The 22189-nt window shown below is 36.4% G+C and overlaps 1 protein-coding gene across 1 annotated transcript in view; it reads right to left on the reverse strand.

The window, feature by feature from the left end:
• LOC142348606 (uncharacterized) overlaps positions 1-19752 on the reverse strand; it is a 31287-nt gene extending 11535 nt beyond the window's left edge. The window contains exons 1-3 of the mRNA XM_075400006.1: positions 19572-19752; positions 9566-9695; positions 8003-8122 (exon numbers count right to left, since the gene is read on the reverse strand). Coding sequence (XP_075256121.1) covers positions 8003-8122; positions 9566-9695; positions 19572-19744 — 423 coding nt within the window. The 5' untranslated portion in view covers positions 19745-19752. The remainder of the gene's footprint in view (positions 1-8002; positions 8123-9565; positions 9696-19571) is intronic.
• Between the last annotated feature and the right edge of the window lie 2437 nt (positions 19753-22189).

The raw sequence follows: 22189 nt of genomic DNA on the forward strand, positions 1-22189 counted from the left end.
TGTTTTCATTTTTAGATAAAAGTTAACAAAAAAGACCATACCTCTATAAACCACCAGAACCTACTTGCGAACAAAGATAACCAGTACATGTGTTTTGTATATAAAGCAATAAATTTATCAGCACAACCCACACTTCTGTGGGGGAGATAGTTAACCATTAATAGTGTAGGGACCCATGTATTTTACATACAAGTTGATTTAGAACAGATGTGACCCTAGATAGTATCGTGCAGAGACCACACACACTTTACATAAAACCAATAAAAAACAGATGTGACCCCAAATTCCTCTGGAAAGGGACCACAGTGTGGCTAACCACATGTTATATACAATATATTATGCAACTAGGTGTGATTATGCTCCAATCATTTGTTTGGTCTTAGATAAGGCGAACCTCGCGAAACACATGTTGGGAAAGAATTTTGTACTTGTGTTCATTTCTTTCATTTGCTCTTACTTAACAGTTAACTATTGAATCGAACTTGAACTTCAAAACAATGTCCGTGAAAATTCTTTCGGAGTCTGCTATCTCTTTTGAGAGAACTCTTGTTTACCAAACCGTGTTTGAAAATTTTTTCGTTCTGATACAACAGAAAAGAAAAAACGACTTGTGGTACACTTACCAGCATTGTTTGGTACCGAAGCTATTTGTTAACGCTATTGCTGCCCTACCGGAAAAATCGGAGCCGGTTGAATCCAGTGTCATTACTTCTGGAGGACACTTACCACTAAAAACTCTACCACAAATGCATTCGACTGAAGAAACTTTGCCGGAGGAACTGAGACGTATCTTGTACTGATACGACTGCGATTGTGTGCCCTTATTCGAGAATCAACTCGGTACATATCAAGCCTACGAAAATTTGGGTGATATGTGGGGTGTCAAATCATCACCATCCTCACCGGACAGTCAGCCAACGAGTGTTTCAGTCAGTGTTCCAACAACTCATGCTGTGGATCCAAGCCCAACTTTTACTCCAACCCCAAGTCCGTCACTCTTTGAGGATTTCCAGAGGAAGAACAAGATCTCTGACAATTTTGCAAGTCAGTTTGATGTCAACATTTTATCTGGTTCAAACTTTCAGACACCACAACCCCGAACAAATTCAGCCGATTTCAAGACACCCAATTGCTCGGAAACTCCAGTATTGTGCGCAGCACCAAAAAAACGAAGACAAGAAGACTCTCTAATGGAGTTTTTTGACCTCTAACAGCTTATTTAATATTGAATTGTTTTTCCTTTGCACTTTGGTGTGTTGTGTTACTGGCTTTTCTGAATAGCTCGCTAATTGTCACTCGTCTTTTAATCTTTTTACATAGCTAGCAGACATTAGAATCAGAATTTTACAAAAATGGACATGTTCAAACATGTTCACAAAAAAGTATCGTTTAGTTAGACAAAGTTGGGAGAAAATTTCCAAAATGGACATGTTCAAACGTGTTCGAATATATAGCAGGAAGCAAACAAGTTTCCGATTGGTTGAGAGAAAATTTGTTGAGAAAGCTATTGAAATGTAAAATTTGGTTTGAACAAAAGCTTCAAAAAATGCATAAAGTCCTTATCAAACAAAAACCTCATTTAGCAAATCGTTCTTCGTATGCTGATATAATATCAATGCTCCTGTTGGGTATACCTTCAGGTGTTAGTTAAACTAGTAAAACATCATTTTTTCAGCAAAAAGGAGGAAAAAAGAAAGGATTTTTTTTTAAAATGAGATTTTTCCGGTTTTTTTTGCTTAACAATTTTTTTCCGACGGAACGGAAACTCAAAACCTGAACGCCATCACCAACTGTATTTTGTGGGCTACCGATATGAATAAAAAATTTGACCACATTTCTTCTAAAAAAGTTGAAGAAAAAAACGAAATTTTTTTTTTGTTTTTCATGGTGACCTTTGACCCCAAAAAAGTTGGCTCAAACAGATAGTTGGGATGAAACTGACTATTGGGTTGACACTATCAGACACTGTACTACAAAAAAAGCTCATAACGCTCGTCAAAATAAACTCAATCCTTCATGAGATAATTAACCATTAATTAACAGCTAATTAGCAACTAATTAGGCTAATTAGTAATTAACGAAAAAAATCCCATTTTTTAAAACGGATTTGTATTCAGTGGTACATGCTTGTCACTTTTGGTCATAAGGGTCAGGGTCGAAAAACGGCTCCCTCGCCGATTTTCAAAACATCTGGACATTAACGTCTCATTAACATCCGGCATTAATTAGCAATTGAAGTACCCGAAATAATAATGATACACCAGGTTTTTTCTAAAAAACCGATTTTTTGGGGGCTGGAGACAAAATCATCTCATAACAGCTGTCATCGAAAAATGCTTGCAACAGGGGGCTTGTCATTGGCTGTCATGTGATGACATTGATTGAACATGATTAACAGAAAATCTAACTTTTTTCCTGATAAAGATGAGGAATTTTTTCTTGTCGGTTCCTACGTTTTAGTGCCCGGGGAGCATTTTTGGTTATGATGACCAACATCGTCAGACGCACCCATCGGCATCTACAGTAAAAAAAACTATAAAAATCGCTTTTTTTGCAGCATTAAGCGAAAAAAATTGAACATTTTATTTGCTTTTAGTAGATTTTTTTAGCTGTTCAAACACCGTGACAGTAATAAAACTATGCATGATAACCGTCCAAAGCATCCCTTGTACTTGAAATTTAACAAAGTGTACAAAAAAGCGATGTTTTTGCAATATTATTCAAAAATTCTATGGAAATCAAATCAAAACTTTCTTTTTATGTAGGCTACTGGAGTGCAATATTACATCTAACGGGTTCAAACACAAATGTTTCCTCTACCCTTATGCCATTGGAGCATATTATCTATGAAAATGAAGAACAAGATTAAAATATTTGATTGAAAGATCATTAAAAATTCATAAAAGTTTACTTTGACTGAACCTAAAAGTTAGCAAATCAAGAAAATTGCAACTGATATGCTTTCTTACCTCACATATAACTAATAACTAAAAGGAACTACCCGTGGTTTTAAAAAAATCTTTTTATATATTGCACTAATAATTCGAAAATAACAAACAAGTTTTATCATGTCAGTGTTGTTCAGTGAGAAACGTAAAGTCAAGCGCTACTTTACGTCCAACGCAACTTGCTATGTTCATAGTAGTTGACTAAAGCGGGGACGCGCTCTTATTATCCAATCAAATTCGAAAGTTTTGAAAGTTTGAATTGCGCGTGTCTTATATGAACCTCGTGTGGAATAGAAATAAATTCGCCATTTGAAGTTGAGTTCCATGTTTACGAAAGTCGTCATTATCTCTGTTAACTTTTGAATCTTGAATTTTTCAACTATGGTTTTTAATTGCAAATATTGTTCGGCAACTTTTGCAAACAGAGGAAAACAATCTCGCCATGAGCATCGCTACCATCCCGACGAAGTAGGTTTACCAATCTTTACCTGTTGTATTTGTACATTCACTTGTAGAAAACTTTCTGAACTGGAACAACACATGAGGACTTGTCATCAAAAATTTCCAAATTGTTGTCGGTCCTGCTATATGGGCTTTAACGACACCAGATTATTTGCTCAGCATATGAGTTCTTTGCAATCTTTACCTGTCTTTGGCGATCAATTCCAACCAACTCAGGCGCCGGCCGAAACTGCCTTTAATGGTACCCTTCAGAGCTACCATCTGCCGCCATCACCAACCCAAGCCAACACAGACCTTGCTCAGTTCATGCTCCAGCATAAACCACAAATCGATTCGCTTATAGAACAAAAACTCTCACAAGGATCACAAAAAGTTCAATTTAGTGCTCATCTTCAACTCCGAAAGCCGAGTCAAAACGAAGATCAGGGAGATGAGCTTATTGAATTTTATGCAAACTCGCTCATGACACCGGTGTATAGTCAGGGACTTAGCAGTGAGACCTTCTGGACTATGGTCGAGAAGATGATGATAGTGCTAACGACATTTGCCTCTAATGGTAGTGGTTGGGTGCTTGAGAAAGTTATCAAAATAATTGTGAACTTTGCCCGTTACCGAACTATAACTGGCTCGTCTTACATTGCATTACCATCAAAATTACAAAATTGCCGCGGTTCACTTAATTTTCGTAACCATGAGGACGCAAATTGCTTCCTTTACTGCTATATTGCTGCATATCATATGCACAACAATATTAGCTTAGATCGACCAGGAAGGAACTACAACACAGACAAAACTTCACCCGAAACTTACAAGCAAACCAACCTTCATCAACCAACTGGACACTTCGATATGCCCATGGGGCTAGAAGACAACAATCAGTTCGAAAATCTAAATGAAGTTCGAATCAACGTTTTTGGTTATGATGGTAGAGACTTATTTCCACTCAGAGTATCAACGTTGGTCTCAAACTTCACAATGGATCTATTGCTTTTATACGAAGCAGACTGTTACCATTATGTGTTGATTACCAACTTGGTTACGGTAGTCTGTCAACTCCGAAATACTTGGTTACGGTAGTCTGTCAACTCCGAAGTTGTGTGAAGAAGGCCTTGCAAAGCTTACCGCACATATGGAAACCTGCTGTGAAAATGCACCGGCTGTTGTTCGATTACCAGCTCCGGGGAAAAATTTATATAAATTCAAAAACTTGGCCGCTACCTGGTTTGTTCCATTAGTCATTTACTTTGACTTCGAATCCTTCTTGTGTCCAGTAGCAGGATGTAGGCCCCACGGGAACAACTCATACACCAGAGTTATTGAAAAACACGAGCCCTGTTTTCACTTGCGGTAATTGATCACTACTCAACAAAAGCCATCTTCTTTCACGTGGAGAGCTCTGAAGATTGCATTACTAAATTTGTAAACATGTTACACACACTAGCCAAGGATATATACAAGCGCAAACGAGCTTTTCCTTTCTTCAGAGGTGACCGTAGCCAGTATCCGAAAAGTGCAGCTGGCGAATGTTGGATATGTAACGAAGCCTTTGACGATAAAGATGAACAATCATCAATTGATCTGGATCACTGCCACTACAGCGGACAATTTCTTGGCTGGGCTCATGAAAAACGCAATCGAGCACGAAGGAACGTCAACTTTACCCCTGTGGTGGGTCATAACAAACAAAATTTTGATCTTCATCACATTTGTTTAGCCCTCCGATCTTGTGAGCCAACGACCACTGTAAGTGTAATTCCCTCTACTGATGAAAAATACATTTCCATGAATTTTGGAGTACTCGTGGAGACCATAACCCTAGATGATGGAAAAGTGACCAAAAAGTATGAAAATCTGAGGTTCATTGATTCAATCAAAATGATGAATTCGTCTCTCGAAAATTTGGTTGACATTTTACCAAGAGATCGTTTTGGAATATTTGCTTCTGTCTTTCCTAACCTATCCTCAACAGAATTGAAGCTCCTGCAGCAAAAAGGATATTACCTCTATTCATATGTTAGCGGTCGAGAAAAGTTCAACGAAAAATCCTTACCGCCTCTTAATGAATGGCGTAACACTTTAGAAGGAAACGATAACAATAACTCAAGAAAACTTGAACCACGCCAAGACGATGTGGAGCACTCTGAATTGCCAAACTCTACAAGACTACCACGATGCATACCTGAAAACCGATTGCGCTCTTCTCGCGTGCGCTTGTGAATTCCACAGAGAGCTCAGTTTTGTCCACCTACAAACTCGATTGCATGCACTTTTACACACTGCCAAATATGGCTAAGGAAGCATCCTTGAAAATATGTAAGGCGGAGGTCGAATTGCTTACAGAATGCGAGCACCTCGATATGATAGAAGGAGCAGTACGTGGGGGAGTATGTTCAGTCTACGAGATGAGAAAGTTTACAGCAAATAATAAATATTTACCAGATTACGACTCTTCACAACCCTCAACATTTGGCTTCTGCGTGGACGCCAATAACCTATACGGTGGCGTCATGCAAAATGAAAAACTCCCTCTGTCAGATTTTACGCTGAACTCTGATATTACACTGGCTGAGATACTAAACTGTCTTGATGATAACCCTGTCGGTTACTTCATGGAAGTCGACTTGCATTATCCAGCAAGTCTACACGATTACCATCAGGAATTCCCCCTCGCACCATCGAAAAATTTTGTTGAGGATGACTGGCTCAGTGCCTACCAAGTGAATTTGCGAGAGAGTCATAACTTACCCCCCTCAAAAGTTCCAAAACTGTTGCAGACTTCCTTCGACAAAGAACATTATGTGCTGCATTACAAATTGTTTAAACTGTATGTTAACTTGGGATTAGTCGTGAGGAAAATGCATCGTGTGCTACAGTTTACTCAAAACAATTGGTTAACACCCTATATAACACTGAACAGTGAGAAGAGACAGGCGGCTTCGAATAAATTTGAGGAGATTTTCTATAAACTAATGAACAACGCCGTTTATGGGAAAAACTGCGAATCGAAACGTCGACGGATGAAAATCGAGCTTACGAGAGACGCAAGACGAACGCTTACTATAGAAGCAAGTTTGAGTTTGATACATTCAAAGTGTTTGGCTAGAACATGGCAGCTCTTTCCTCCCGCCCAAGAAAGATTTATTGGGATACACCAACTATAGTAGGGGCCACAATACTTGATCTAGCGAAATACTACATGTATCAGTTTCACTATGGAACAATGCGATCTTCATTTGACTGTCGATTACTTCATAGTGATACTGATAGCTTGCTTTACCGGATCAATTGTGAAGATCTCTACCGTGAACTGAAGGAGAGCAATGTTCTTGATCAATTCGACTTCTCAAATTACCCAGAAGATCACGAACTGTACAGCGAAGAAAATAAGCGCGTCGTCTTAAAATTCAAAGACGAATTTGCTGGGGATTATATAAAAGAGTTTATATGCCTCAAGCCAAAGCTGTACAGCATTACTTCCACGAGTGAGTATTTTACGTTTAATGATTCAAGAAAAAACTAACAAAGTACCAACTAACCTTGTATGATTGTCCTAATTTGACGCTTTTTTCTGTTCATAGGTAACCGCAAAATTTCCGCCAAAGGAATAACAAGAGCAGCCCAAAATTTGCTTCGACATGCAGACTACAATAATACACTTGTGACTGGTAGTTCACTGCGCACTGAAAACACAAGGATTGTTTCGGAAAAGCATGTTCTACAAACGGTTTCAACGAATAAAATATGTCTCTCTGCTTTTGATAATAAACGCCACATTTTGAACGAGGGAATTAAAACACTACCATTTGGCCACTATAAAATTGATCATTGCCGAGTCGAAGTTTTTTCTTGGGATAGCGATGAAGTAGAGTGGGACTACGAAAATGTAGAAAATTATGCTCACCTTCTTCTAGATTCGAGTCCAAACTGGGACCATAATAATAGTTTTATTGTACCGGATACAACAATAAGTGAAAGCCCGGAAGAATGGGAAACACCTGACCCGGGATTTGCAATGACAAGTATTATTAACGAGGACGATATTGATAGCGATGATATCGTAGATTTCGATGCTACCACCAGCTCCAGCTCTTCCTCCCCTAACCCATTCATTAATTATGAAGCTAATGAGTGCAGTGAAAGTAGTAGTAGCGATTATGAAGAAGAACGAGCATTTAAAGTTGCACGCAGACAATAAACTTATTGTACTTAACTACGTAAATTGCGCCTTTTGAATTCCTAACCGTGTAAATATTGTGTTTATGAGTGCTAAAAGACGTTTCAATAAATTGTTCACTTGCAGATCTTATCGGAACGAAATTTAGAACAAAGTTGGCTGTTTGACCGAAAACAAGTTTGCCGCCTTGGAAATAGTCGCATCTGGTAAAGAATGAAAGTTAATCCCTTTCCGTCTAGGATAACCCCCTATTATCCCATGTTTAATTATCGTAGGATAACCCCCCCCCCCCCTCTCTTGAGACAGTATTTACTTGCTACTGGGGGGCTCAAACGTGGATGGACTCAGCTGGAGGGGTGGGGGGCACAGAAATAGAAGATGAAAATGTACAATTTTTTGTACATAAGAGACAACTAACTATTCTCACTGACAGAAGTTGTGCTGTGAGCTGAAATTTGTGTTTTCGAGTAGAGTATTTCTCAATCCAATAAGGCACAGAGTAAGTGCCCTCCACTTTGTTGTTGATTCTCAGTTTGATCTAAACACAAATAGACAATAACTGACATGAGTTCCCTATTGTCACTAACAAAACATGTGACCAATGCCTTCTCTCAGATCCAGGTGAGTGCTAGAGGGGTATTGAAGGTGTTAGATTGATAAAATGAACTCTAACTAGAAGGACAAATTGATAGAAATTAGCAGTAGAAAATTTTATTTTCTCCCTAATCTTCAGCTAATTTTGCTTCATAAAAGATACGGATTTGTAAACCAGGCTATAAGAGTTTGCATTTTTGAGGCCGATAATTTTAAAAGGAAGTTAATTGTGGATAATCCACTTGAAAACTTTCTCTCCATTCCCATCTGTTTAGCTCACAATTAGTTTTCTGAAGCTGTTTTGAAGTTTCCTTTGAGGCTGTTGAAGATTTGAGTTTCCTTGTGATGTGTTTGTTACTTGACTCTGATGCAATCACCTGAGAAAACCTGACTTGAGATACAGACCAGAATTGCCTACTGAATTTCCAGGAGTCACCTAACTCTGCTTCAAAAACCAACTCTTCGCCTTAACAATGTAGAAATCTGGAAAATCAAAAATGAAAAGGGAAACTCTGAAAATGTAGGATCTGGCAATTTGAAACCCGCGCCTTTGTCTTGCGAAAGCAATCAATTTTGTTGACGCGAAAGACAGAACTAAAACATTCTACCTGTTCACTTGTGCCTATTTTGCGGTTAGGCAATTATAACGAAAATAGCAAATTGTATCTTTTCTTGTTTTGAGGTGGATTTATGGTATTTTTTCACTGAAGTCAACGGACACTGAAATGCAAGTTACCTCAGTCGGTTATTAACTTGTGATTATTGACATTTATTGCTTGCGATGATAACTGAGAAGCAATTTGTTCATGCTTTGTGATGGAAAGTTAAAATAGAACAGCCTTATGTAAATTGTGCATAAGGTAAGTTTGACATCACTTGACAAAAGCTCTACTTGTTCAGCGCACATTTGAAAACATGTTCGAGGAGCAAAAAGGAGCAAGCCATTGGGTTAAAAGAGACGTTCAAGCTCGAGAGCTTAAGACCAGTTGATATGAATGGGTAGCACACTCCAATTGGTTTGGAGATATCGACTTTCCGTCTGGGACTTCAACCTGGGTAGGCTTGCAGCTAAAATATGCTGGCTCGAATCCAGTACTGGTCCAATTTCACAGAAGTTACCTCTGCTTATACCCCCTAACACTCTTAAAAGCAGTCGCAGTAATTTTTTCTTTCAAAAACAGTACCCAGTATTGCGAGAGTGGAAACTACCCAGGCTGAGGTGTGCGCTCGAAATCGTCCGGGTCCAGACCATTTCGAGCGCACACCTGACCTTTGTGCGCTCGAAATTACAGGGCCTGGAGGGTGGAATGAGCCTACTTGAGTCTGATGATATACAACTTCTAGCGCACTATATCCAACCCATTAGGTTCGATTGAGACTGACTGACCGTGGTGTTTTGCCATCCATCGTAATTGTCCGCATGGCGAAACACAATGTACTTGTAGATGGAGTTGTCTGTTGCATCCAAGCGAAGGTATTCATTCGAACAAGTCTTGTCTGGGTAGAACACATCATAGCTAAACATAGCAAACCAAATTTCTAGTCCATCTGGACAAACTTGGTGAGTTTCCTGCTATTTGGCGTGTTCGGTCAAAAAAATATATTTGTTTTTTTTTATCAATTTGCGAACCCATTTTTCATCGTTATGATTACTAGGTCGGTTGAGAAGTAGCCCGAAAAAACACGAATCCATATAAATTGGGTGAAAAAATTTGATGATCAGCTTATATAATGGATTAGGAAACAGTTTTTGTTGCTCGCGCATGAATTGGACAACATCACATACAGCTTACTTGCGCAGAGGTAAAATTATTCCGATTGCTTCAATCTTAAAAACAGGACACTGAAAATTAGGTGCACTCTGAAATTGACCGAGTTACTTTCTGACGTTTCATCGCAGTATTCACATTCAATTAATGTGACGGAACTTTATACAGCTTTGTACTATCAAAATCGGAAGCGCAACAGTTAGAAGTGTTTTTGTAAGATTTCTAAATTTAATTTGATCTTTGGGGTTTTGAAACTAGTTGGACGGTTATTTGTAGGCAATTACCTGAAAAGAGTTAAAATTATGTGAGAAACACCCTTTGTTCTAAGCATAATTCTTGCTTAATTTCAGTGCATTTCAGCAATTTTAAGCCCAATACTAACAAAAATGTTTGTTAAAATATCGAAATAAATAGGAAGAACTTCAGGAATCAATGGCATAGTGGATTAGATGATGACTGACTCTAAAAAATGAGGTTGCAACTTCGTCAACGAGAGAAAAAATCAAAAGAATTCGATCAAAAGAAAATAAAAGCGTTTCTTACAAAATTACTGCTCACTTCGGCCTCAATTAAACAAATTATTCAGAGAAAAGATAAAAAAAACTCCACCCCCAATTTAGAGACAATTTGAAAGCTTCTTTCCAGAAAACATCCGCAGTTTGGCAGAATTCTGTCAAAAAATCTCACAAAGAGTCTTACTGTAAATTTGAAGCCAGCATTTGTCTATACTAAAGACTGATATATCGCGACTTCTTATTGCTGCCACGAGAGCTTAAATTGAAAAATTTTGCTCAAAGTGTGCTAGCAATTATTGATAAATAAGTAAACATTTTACAATTTAGTAACCAAGTTGCAGATTTACATTTTATTGGTTTTTCCCTCGGCCGATCTGGTTTATTTTCATTTTCTTTCTAATTTACTTTGGCTCTGGTTTTTGGGCAATCAAAGGTTGTTTTTAATGAGTTTTGAGAAAAAGAATAACACAGGTCTCGATTGTTTACTGACAAAAAAAAATTGCATACCGGTTCAAAAAGTAGTGAAATGCAGTTGCTAAAAACAATAGCAAATTCTTTGAGTTTAGTGTAAAATTGTTTGTTCTGCTTTTTTTAAAATTTTTAGAGAGTAAATAAAGCAGCTGAAAAAAGTTTTTTTATCCAATGCCAATTATCTACAACATATCGTGGTTCGCAATGAGAATAAGAGCAAATTAAAAAAAAAGGAAACAAGGAACTTCACAGAGGCGAACGTTTTTGTGCGAACATTATTTTTGTGAGGGAAAAGGCTCTGAAATACTCTAAAAACGACGCTCATTTCAGGTTGAACTTAATAATGTTACATATGGACCACTGTTCAAAAATATTTGGTTTTCAAAAGACCAGATCAAGTGAAAAGTTTTTTATTGAAGGCAGAAAAACTCTTCGGAAACAGAATAGCCTTCCTTCAGCAGATTAGCCCGATTCATTAATTCTTTTTCTCAACTAAACAGTTTTTCTAACTATTCAACACAACAAAATCCATGTCAATTTCGAAGATAAGTGAAAAACTTTTAGGAGGGGGAAGCAGTGAAAAGATTCAAATGTAAAAGTTGCCCTTCAGGATGGAAAGTTTTTGAGAAACTTTAATTATTGATACTTGATTTTCCACTAATTTGGAGACTACCGAGCTGGTTGTAACTATGTTTGGTTGAATTCATTTTTATTAATTTTATTATTATTATTATTGTCATTATTATTATTATTATTATTATTATTATTATTATTATTATTATTATTATTATTATTATTATTATTGTTATTATTATTATTATTATTATTATTATTATTATTATTATTATTATTATTATTATTATTATTATTACTATTATTATAATTATTATTATTATTATTATTATTATTATTATTATTATTATTATTACTATTATTATTATTATTTTTATTATTATTATTATTATTATTATTATTATTATTCTTATTATTATTGTCGTATAGAATAACTTACGATAACAAAAGAGCAAGTTCGAAGCTTGAATTATCAACTCTTTCTCGTTTTGCTTTAGGCAGAACTGCAGTTTAGCTTTCACGCTCTACGTGATTTAGACTAAGTACCAGTTGGCACTTGTGGTAACAATGTTTAACAAGGCTGTCACTCAAGTTTACAATATGGTTATCACCTATTGGTGAAACTCAACATTAACATAGCAACAAAAGGAATATGAGTTCATTCCATCAGGAATATAAATATATGCAATATAGTTTATCAGTGTTTATATTATTAGTTGCGATACTTGGTTGTCGGCTCTCCGGGTGGATCCGCCACCACACTTTCCCTCGATGGTTTGATTTTTGATTTTAATCAAAAATCTTGTTTAGGGCTTCTATGTCCGCTGTGTTGAGCGACGATATGGAACTTGTTCCTGAATACTCGTCCTCTTGTTCCTCCGTATGGATGTTTTCTCTTTCAGTGTTCGTATCTTGGCGTTTCTCTGGTGGGTCTACTGATTCTTTGTTTGGTTGGACTGGTGGGTTTATTTCGTCTTTTTGTAGTGTTGGTGTAGGGTCTATGTTGTTTTGTTGTGTGCTTATGCTTGAACCATTTGGTTGCGTTGTTCGTTTGTCGATCACATGCTGTTACCAACATGTTGTGGTGGTTGTTTGTTGTCGATGGGTTGTCGTGCTTTTGTGTTATTTCCAATTGGTGTGGATGTTGAAGCTGGGATAATCGTTATGATTTGTTCTTCTTCAGGTTCTGTTGTCGCCTTTTTCGGTGAATTTGTAATTTTCTTTATTATCTTGTCTATTTTCGCTTCTCTTTTTGATGGGCTGTCGTCCTTGTTTTTTGGTTGTGCGTACATGAATGCGTTAGGGTTGTTGGATGTAAGGATTTGTAGTGGGCTGTCTTGTGATGAGTCTGATGCGAGATTGATGATTTGCACTGATTTGTCTCGCTGCAGTTTTTTCATGTCCAGTTGGATAAGTGGTGATCTTGCTTTGTCCTTTTGGCGTTGTTTCGCTTTTTCCAATTTCGTTTGTGCGAGAGCTGCCTCTTTTGAGCGTATTTCAAATTCTTTGTTGGGTTTGTGTGCACGTTTCGTTGGGGCCGTTCCTTTTCGTCTGGGCTGCTTGGGGGCTTTAGCTGGTTGGGTCCTTTGTGAACCGCTCGGGCCGGGTTGGTCCTTCTGTAGTTTGCTCTCTCCTGCCCTGCTTGGTCCCGGTTGGTCCATATGGAATTGTGATTCGGGAGTGTGGTCGGTTAGTTTCTTGCTGAGTTGGTTCTTTTGGTTCTTCTTTTCTGTTAACAAAAATTCTTTTATTTTTTCTTGGTTTCTATTGTATTCTCGTACAGTTTTACATGCTACGAAGTGCATTAGTCTTGTTTTTGTTTCGTTAATTATAGCTAGGTCGTTTTTTCTTACTACAACGTTTTTGCGGTTGTGTGTATCTAGTGTTATTGTTGTTGGAGAATAGTTTGTAATTGTACCGTCTGGTATTATGTTCCATAATGGTTTAAGTGTGCCTCGAGGTTCTTGTGATCTACGTGCTAGTGTTTTTCGTGCTATTTGCTTATTTGTTTTGGTGATGGTGGTGGTTTTGTCCCCGAAAGTTAGTGTTAGTTTATCTGGTATAATCTTAATAGGTGATGTGTGCTTACGTTTCACTGCTTTTTTCTTTACATTCTGGAGTGTGGAGTTGTCTGAGGCAGAATCTTCGTTTGGGGTGTCTTCATTAAATCTGATATCGAGTTCGGGTTCCGAGTCGGTCTCAATGTTCCAGATGGATTCTGCGTTCAGCATGGGTTGTTTGAGGCCTCTCCTTTCGTCTAAATAGAAATTTTTTATGTTTTTGTATCACATATTGTTTTGTGATGGTTTTGTTCTTATGTTTGAAAGTTGTGTATTAACTTTTCTTCCGAAGTGTGCTGTGTATGGTGCTATTTTTGTTGTTGTGTTTGGGATTAGTTTGATTTCTTGTATTATTTCTGCTACTTTGTCTGCGAGTGTTACTTGTGACCAGTTGGTGTCGCTATTTATCGCTGTTAGGCGTCTTTTAATTGTTTGTATTAGGCGCTCTATCATTCCCGTGGCTCTGTGATCTCCCACTGGAGCTAGTATTGATTTTATGTTGTTGTTTTTACAGAATATTTCGAATTGTCGTGACTTAAATGCTTGTGCTTGGTCGCACCTTATGTTTCTGGGGATCCCGTGGAATTTTATGTACTGATTGAGATAACTGATGGCGGTATCCGCGTCGCAATTATGGTATACTTTTGCGTGGGGGTATCTCGAGTATCTATCTACTGATGCTAGTATATACGATTCTTTGTATTGTTCGTCAGTTATTGGGCCGGCAAAGTCCAATTGGACTTCTTCATTAGGTTCTACTAATGGTGGTAGTTCTGATATTTTGTTTTTGGGTATGAGTGGTTTTAGATTCTTACCTATCTTTATGCACGGTTGGCAATTTTGAGTGAGGGTGACGATTTCCCGGTGTATTCGCGGGAACCAAATGAGGTTTGCAAGGTGCATCATCCCGGTTGTCCTGGATGTTTTCTGTGTATGGCGTTCATAATTGGTTTTCGTAGCTGTGTTGGTATGAACAGTTTACCGTCGTAGAGGATGCATCCCGTTGGTGTCACCCCTAGGTCGCGTTTCAATGAATGCCAGTACCGGTTGAAATGTTTTAGTGTTGTCCAGTCTTTGTCCTGTACTATCTGTAGTAGGCTTCGGCTTTGGGGATCTGCTCTGGTGGCCTCTGCAATGAATTCCTCTCCTAGGACTTTATGTAAATTAGTGAGGTAATCTGGTAGCTGTTCGTTGTTTGTGTTTGCGAATGGGTTGAAATGTTGTTTAGTATTGAGTGGGGTGCGTCCTAGTCCTGTGTTGTTTGTTTCCTCTGTCTGTGTTGCTATTGTGTTTGTGTTTGTTTCTGTGGGATTGTGTGGTGTGTCCATCTTCTTTTTGTTTTGTGCTCTGTGTCGTTTTGTTATGGGTATGTTGTTTGTGTCCAGATCTGGTCTTCTTCTTGTTGTAATGTATACTTTCGATGTAGATAGATTTTGTGTAATTTGTTTTGGACGATAATGGTTGTGTTGTTTTGAATTGTTAATTTGAAAGTTTGTTAATAAAGAAGGCTTAATAAGTAGCGACTGATTGTTAGCGTTAATTTGGCAAAAAGCGTGTTGCTTTTGTTCGTTCCGATTGGAATGGTTTTTGACGTCATTTTGTGCTCTTATTTTTCGAGCATTCTGATTGGCTAATTTTCTTTGTTGCGTTAACAGAGCGTATTTTAGCGATGTTATTATATTTATGACGTGGTTTTCATTCATGTTCTCACCAGTTGGTGGTGAATTAGGATGGCGGCTTAAATAGTCCGTGAATCCCATGTCCTTTCCTGCGATATGTTCGACTTTGAAGTGGAATGGTAATAATCTGTCGACCCATCTTGTTAATCGGCTTTGATACGTTTTTTTTCCTCTATTATTTTTTAGTGCGGATAATAGTGCTTGATGGTCTGTTTTAAGGGTAAAGTGTGATCCATACAAGTAGTATTTAAAGTGTTCCAGAGATCAAACGACTGCTAATAGTTCGAGTTCGTTTATACTGTATCGTTGTTCATTTTTGTTTAGGAACCTACTGGCGTATGCGATTGGATGCCAATTATTGTTTCCTTTTTGTTCTAGGCATGCCCCTAATCCTTCTTTGCTAGCGTCGCATTTGACTCGCGTTTCGTTGTTTATGTTGAAGTGTTTTTGTTCTATTATGTTTTTGATTTTTTTTATCTTTTTGAATGCGGCTGAATGTTTTTCGTTCCATTCAAGTTTTTTTTTGATGTTGATGATGATAGTAGTGGTCTTATTGGTGCTGATAGTGTTGCCAGTTTTGGTATGAATTTGATTAGGTGGTGAATGCTACCCATGAATGATCGTAGTTGTTTGGGTGTTTTGGGGTTATCCAGTTGGATAATTGCGTCCGTTTTTATTTTGGTTGGCTTTATTCCTTCGGCGTTTATTTTGTATCCTAACCAAGTGATCTCGTTTAAGCCGAATTCGCATTTCTGTAAGCTAATTGCTAGGTTTTCTTCATTTAGTCTATTTAGTGTTTTATCATTTTCTTTTTCGTGTTTTTCTATTCTGCCTTTTGTAATAACTATTATGTCATCTAAAAATACGTTTGTTGAGTCTAGTCCGTCTAGCGTTGTGTCCATCATTTTTTGGAAGGTTGCTGGTAGGTCTGTTAAACCATAGAATCCATTTAAAAACTTGTATGTGCTTGTAGCGTTGCCTCCTAATATGTTGAAGTTACAGTGCTTTTGTGTCTCCGGGTGGAGAGGTAACTGGCTGTATGCGTATTTTAGATCAATTTTGCTGAAATATAATTTTCCTTCTTGTGTTTTTAATTCTGATATCTTCATACTTATTTTGTCCATTAGGTGGTCTATGTTTTGCATTTGGTATTTATTTTTGTGTATTGCGTCGTTTAATATCTTTGAGTCTAGTGCAATTTTGATTGATTGATCTGATTTTACTGTGATGACCACTGGACTTATGAAATGTTCATCCGAGCATTATGTTAGTTTTTGGATCTGTTTTTCGTCGATTAATTTTTTGAGTTCTCTCTCGACTTTTTCTGTTAGGTGTAACGGGATTCTTCGTCCTTTGTGTTGTGTCGGGTGGAATTCTTTTTTAAATGTTGATTTTGCCACGTGGTTTTTTGATCTTCCCAAGCGTGTACATAAGTGGGGGTATTTATTGAATATCCATTTGGTTATTCGTTGATGTGTGTTTGATATGTTGAATAAATTCTTCTCACCTTTATTTGTTGTTGTCATTGTTAGGCGTAGGCCGAGTTGGTCCATGATGTCTCTCCCCATGATGTTGATGGTGTTGTTGTTGACCAGTAGTATTGTACAGTTTTTGGCGGTGGATGACCCTGATGTGATATCCAATTGAATGGTGCCGATTATATTGATTTTGTTGTTATTGAAGCATCGAAATTCTCCAATCGATTTGTTCGGCTGTTTGATGGTTGTCTTTCCATTAGCCAGTAATCTCTGTGCTGTGTCTATGTTCATGAAGCTACGTGGGCTTCCTGTATCTGCCAACCAGTATATTTGTTGGTAGTCTGTTTTTGTCTTTATCCAGAATTCTCCTCTGTTTGTTTTGTTTACATCTGATACTTTGATGAAGTTGATTGTTTTGATGAAGTTGACGTTTTGCCAGTCCTCCATCATCTCTCTTATATAAGACGTCGATTCTGGGTCGATTGTTTCTTCTGTTTCTGTTTGTTCTTCCGTTTCTGTTTCTTCGTTGATGTTCCTTATTTTTTGTTGTGGATGTCTTTGTGCCCGTTGGTTCTATTTGTTTTGGGTTTGTAGTCCTGTACTCATTGATTTTGATCTTTGTTGTTGTCTGAATGTGTTACGTGGTGGCATCTCTGATCTGCAAAGTTTTGCGAAATGTCCGATCTTTTTGCATATTCTGCAGGCTTCGTTTTTCGCGGGACACGTGTTTAAATGGCCAGGGAGGAATTTGTTTCCGCATCTCCTGCAATTTTGTATTTGTCCTGTTTGTGGGGTTGGTAGGATCGGTACTCTGTTTTGTCTCTTAATGTACTGTATTTTTTCGAACCATGGGTTGTCGTTGTGTGTGGATGAGTGTGGTGATTGTGAGTTGTGCATTTTCTGTTGGTTCGCTTGTCCTCGTTCTCTTGCTAATGCATAGTTTAATGTTTCACTGGGTGTTCTGTCTTCTGATAGTAAGTCCATTTGGATTTGTTGATTTCGCATTCCTTGGATGAATATGCTTTTCACCATGCTTTCTTCGAGATGTTCCCAATTGCATAGTGCTGCATGCTTTTTTATTCGCGAGTGAAATACTTCGAGTGATTCTCCTTCTTTTTGTTGACATCTGAAAAACTGAAATCTGTCAAATGTTTCGTTTCTTGTTTGTGTGAATGATTCCTTTAATTGTTCAACTAGTGCGTCTGTGGTGCATTTCTGTAGGTCCGTGTGTGGAAATTTTTGATGGAATATGTTTGTGGCTTGTGCTCTCAGAGATAGGTAAATTAAGCTTTTTGCTTTATTGTCTGCGTCATCCCATGGGATATTATCTACCATTGATCCTTTATCTTCGATTGCTTTGCAATCGTTTTGCCAGTCGGTTCTTCTTTTTTGATTACGTTGTTCACGTTGCCTTCTTTCGGCCGTGGTTTCATCTGCTTGTGCTGGTTCATAATGTGGTTTTGCTGGATAATCTAAGTCCTCGATTTCTGGTTTGGGTTGTAGTAGTTTTTCTACTTGAGTATTGTCCTTTACCATAATCGCTAGTTTCACAGTTGATATCCATTTGTCCCAGTTTAGTTCTGGTTGGTGACCTCTGTCCCAGAAGAAGTTAACTCCAAGTGGGGATCTTGCCATTACTGACTGCGCCATGTCGTATAGAATAACTTACGATAACAAAAGAGCAAGTTCGAAGCTTGAATTATCAACTCTTCCTCGTTTTGCTTTAGGCAGAACTGCAGTTTAGCTTTCACGCTCTACGTGATTTAGACTAAGTACCAGTTGGCACTTGTGGTAACAATGTTTAACAAAGCTGTCACTCAAGTTTACAATATGGTTATCACCTATTGGTGAAACTCAACATTAACATAGCAACAAAAGGAATATGAGTTCATTCCATCAGGAATATAAATATATGTAATATAGTTTATCAGTGTTTATATTATTAGTTGCGATACTTGGTTGTCGGCTCTCCGGGTGGATCCGCCACCACAATTATTATTATTATTATTATTATTATTATTATTATTATTATTATTATTATTATTATTATTATTATTATTATTATTATTATTTTTATTATTATTATTATTATTATTTTTATTATTATTATTATTATTATTATTATTATTATTATTATTATTATTATTATTATTATTATTATTGTTATTATTAATATTATTATTATTATTATTTTTATTATTATAATTATAATTATTATTATTATTATTATTATTATTATTATTTTTTATTATTATTATTATTATTATTATTATTATTATTATTATTTTTATTATTATTATTATTATTATTATTATTATTATTATTATTATTATTATTACTATCATCATTATTATTATTGTTATTATTATTATTATTCTTAGTATTATTATTATTTTTATTATTATTATTATTATAATTATTATTATTATTATTATTATTATTATTATTATTATTATTATTATTATTATTATTATTATTATTTTTATTTTATTATCATTATATCCTTTGTTATGTCATCTTTTCAATGGGCGATCTTTACCTACACATTCTTGTTCAATCATTTTAGCAGGTCTAGGCATCTTCAAATCTCGTGTCTCGGTCTGCTTCGTTTTAAATGTTCATTGACGGCTAATTCAAGATATGCGATCTGCCTGGATTTTAATTGCCTCATTTTTAGTTATGAAATATGGTCCCTGGTATGTTCTATGGCTATTATTTGTTCAAATATTCATCCCACAGTTCGAAAATATTAGAATGCTTTCAGCTAAATTTATTACAACAGACTAATTGTGATAAACTTGTTGTTTTCTGTCTGATCAATTTTTAATGCTGAGTAGGTTTTTCTTACTCATTGACAACAGTGTGTTGGTCTTCTCCACTGTACAGATCTTTTACAATACATTCTTTTTGAGTGTTGTTTTCATTTTTGACTGGACTGTTTGTAACATCAAATTTGTAGTCACTCTTTTCCACTCCTCCCATTGACTCTGAATCAGGGCTGCCAGTTGATATTGCAAACATGGTGATTACTGAAACAAACAAAAACAAACAACCCAAAACTATTGTAAACATTTTAAGAGAATCCAGATTTATCCAGACAACTAACTGATCTTCTATTTGGATTTGATATGATATATGGTTACTTTAGTCTTTATTGCGCCGAGTGGTTCAGAGGTTGTTTCGATGATGTTAAGATAAAAAATTTTTAGTTCAGTAATCACGCAAAAGATATTGAATTCGACTCACGTAAACATTTGTTTTTGAAAAACTGAAAAGATAATTACCTAATTGCAAATAACAATAATTGCTCTGTTCTGATGTTCTTTTTATCATTTACAGACGCTTATCTTGCATTGCATCTTTTTAAAACTTTGGATACTTTTCATCGCTGTTCGCACAAAAACATGATTGATTTTTATGAGGTGTGCTCATCTTTTTGCTTCTTCATAAATTTTCTCTTTGCTTTTTATTACATTATGAACAATTGCAATGCTAAAACAGGCGTTGTCTTAAGAACATGAACGTTAGTTGACTATAAGATTGTATGAATGTCTTAGTTTTAGCTCAATTGAAGCACAAACAGTTATGAGCCGACGTTATACAATTGGAATACCACGTTTCAGTACTGATATGTCATGGGACTAGGTTAAGAAAATATATAAATTATATGGATGAAGGCCGTAGCTACAAGTGTACCTAATTTCGTACACAGCGCTAGTTGATTACATTCAATGTACTTTTTCCTAAAACCAAATTGGTATGAGAAAAATTGAAGAGTTGTATTTTTAAAAAAATACTTGGGGAAAGGGCTGCCGTTTAGATATCACTATCTATGGGTTGCACTCTCTACTTTGAATTTGTTTTTACTTTGGCTTCATTTTTCATTTAAAATTGAAAAAAAAGTTTAATTTAGTAAAAGAAACGTTGTTTTTGGTGTGTGGCTGAAAACGAAAAAAAATAAAAAAGGGAGCTGTGGTTGCTGGCTCTGTTTTGGCGGGCGCTGGACTGATATCTCCTCATACGAAACGCCTATGCTAATGGGTTGCAATGCTCTGCTATGGACACAAAAAGATGCTTTTGGTTCCTTTTTGGATTCTTTGGATGCCAATCTACGAAAAACTCTGAAGATATTGACTACTTGAAATAAAGCCATTGCTCCTTGATTTGTTTAAATTATTTTTGTAATTTAAACTATTCTCTTTGATATGAGCCTTTGCTGCCATTATTCCATAAATGAGCTTGGAAAGAACACTTCTTCGTTATGGTGAGCCGATGCAGACCCAGTTTTGAGCTCCTATCGTAGGCTGTTTTGGTTCATTTTTGAGAATTTGTTTGATGGCAAGCCTATTTGCAGACTGTACAATTTTAATGTTGCAGGCTGAAAACGGTAACAATTTGATTTTTGTTCAGTTCTTGCCATCAAAAGTTTTAAAATATGACACGATTATAGTACTGGTCAAAGTAAAATACAAAATTTGTCTGTGACTCCAGTCCGGATTAACAAGTATGATTTTTGATTTCGAGAAGTTAAACTAGATAGGATATTTGGAAAGTTTGATATTAAGTTCAACAGTAGTTTTCTCTGTAAGGTTTATTAAAAAAATAGCAGTTTAATTTAAATGGATCAAATCGTGAAGTACGGAGGTCCATAAAGAGATGCACATTCTGCTTCAAAATAAGGGGAAAAAAATTGAACTTCAACGCCATCCTTGTTTACCATGAAGCAACGATCCAGAAAGTGTCTGGCTAGAAATCAAATGTGCAGATCAACCAATCTCGGCTATCTCTCAAAATTGTTCTAGCAAATGCTCTTGTCAGATCCAATTATCTCGAAGATGAACCCAACAAATACTAAAAAGCTGTAAAGTTTGAGCTCTTAATTTAAAAATTGTGATAGAAATATCTCGAACTAGGATGCAGTCGGAATCCAGAATTTTGTTGTAAGTATTTAGAAATTTTATTTTATGAGAAATAATTATGAAAAGATATGAGTTCTCTGTCAGCTTGAGTTCATTTAGCTGATCTTTAGATAAACTTAATGGTGTTCTTTGGTTTGAAAAGAATTGACCTACTTCCCTAATGTAAGCGAACGCCTCAATGAAGAATTGATCCTATAATCTGGCTCTTAATCTTGATTTTCTTAGTGAATTAGTGAATTGTACAAAATTAGCATCCAGATTTAAATCATATTCCTTTTCTTCAGGGAAGGTTGAACAACCCCAGTTGAGAGGTCGACTTTATGAAAGACTTATAAAATTGACAAGGGGGGTAATTTCCCCTACCTTAAAAACACGTGCGACTTCCTTTGTGATATTCGACCTAAAATCTTTTCATAAGTCATCCAACGGTCTTTTCATATCCAATATTGGTCCACCAATAGTCTGTTCATATCTGAAACTCTTTTCATAAGTCGACCAATGGTCCAGTACGGTCGACCTTAAGTCTGCTCATAGGTCTCTTTGAACA

Source organism: Convolutriloba macropyga, chromosome 10, assembly GCF_964194025.1.
Source record: "Convolutriloba macropyga chromosome 10, txConMacr16.3, whole genome shotgun sequence".
Taxonomy (NCBI): domain Eukaryota; kingdom Metazoa; phylum Xenacoelomorpha; order Acoela; family Convolutidae; genus Convolutriloba; species Convolutriloba macropyga.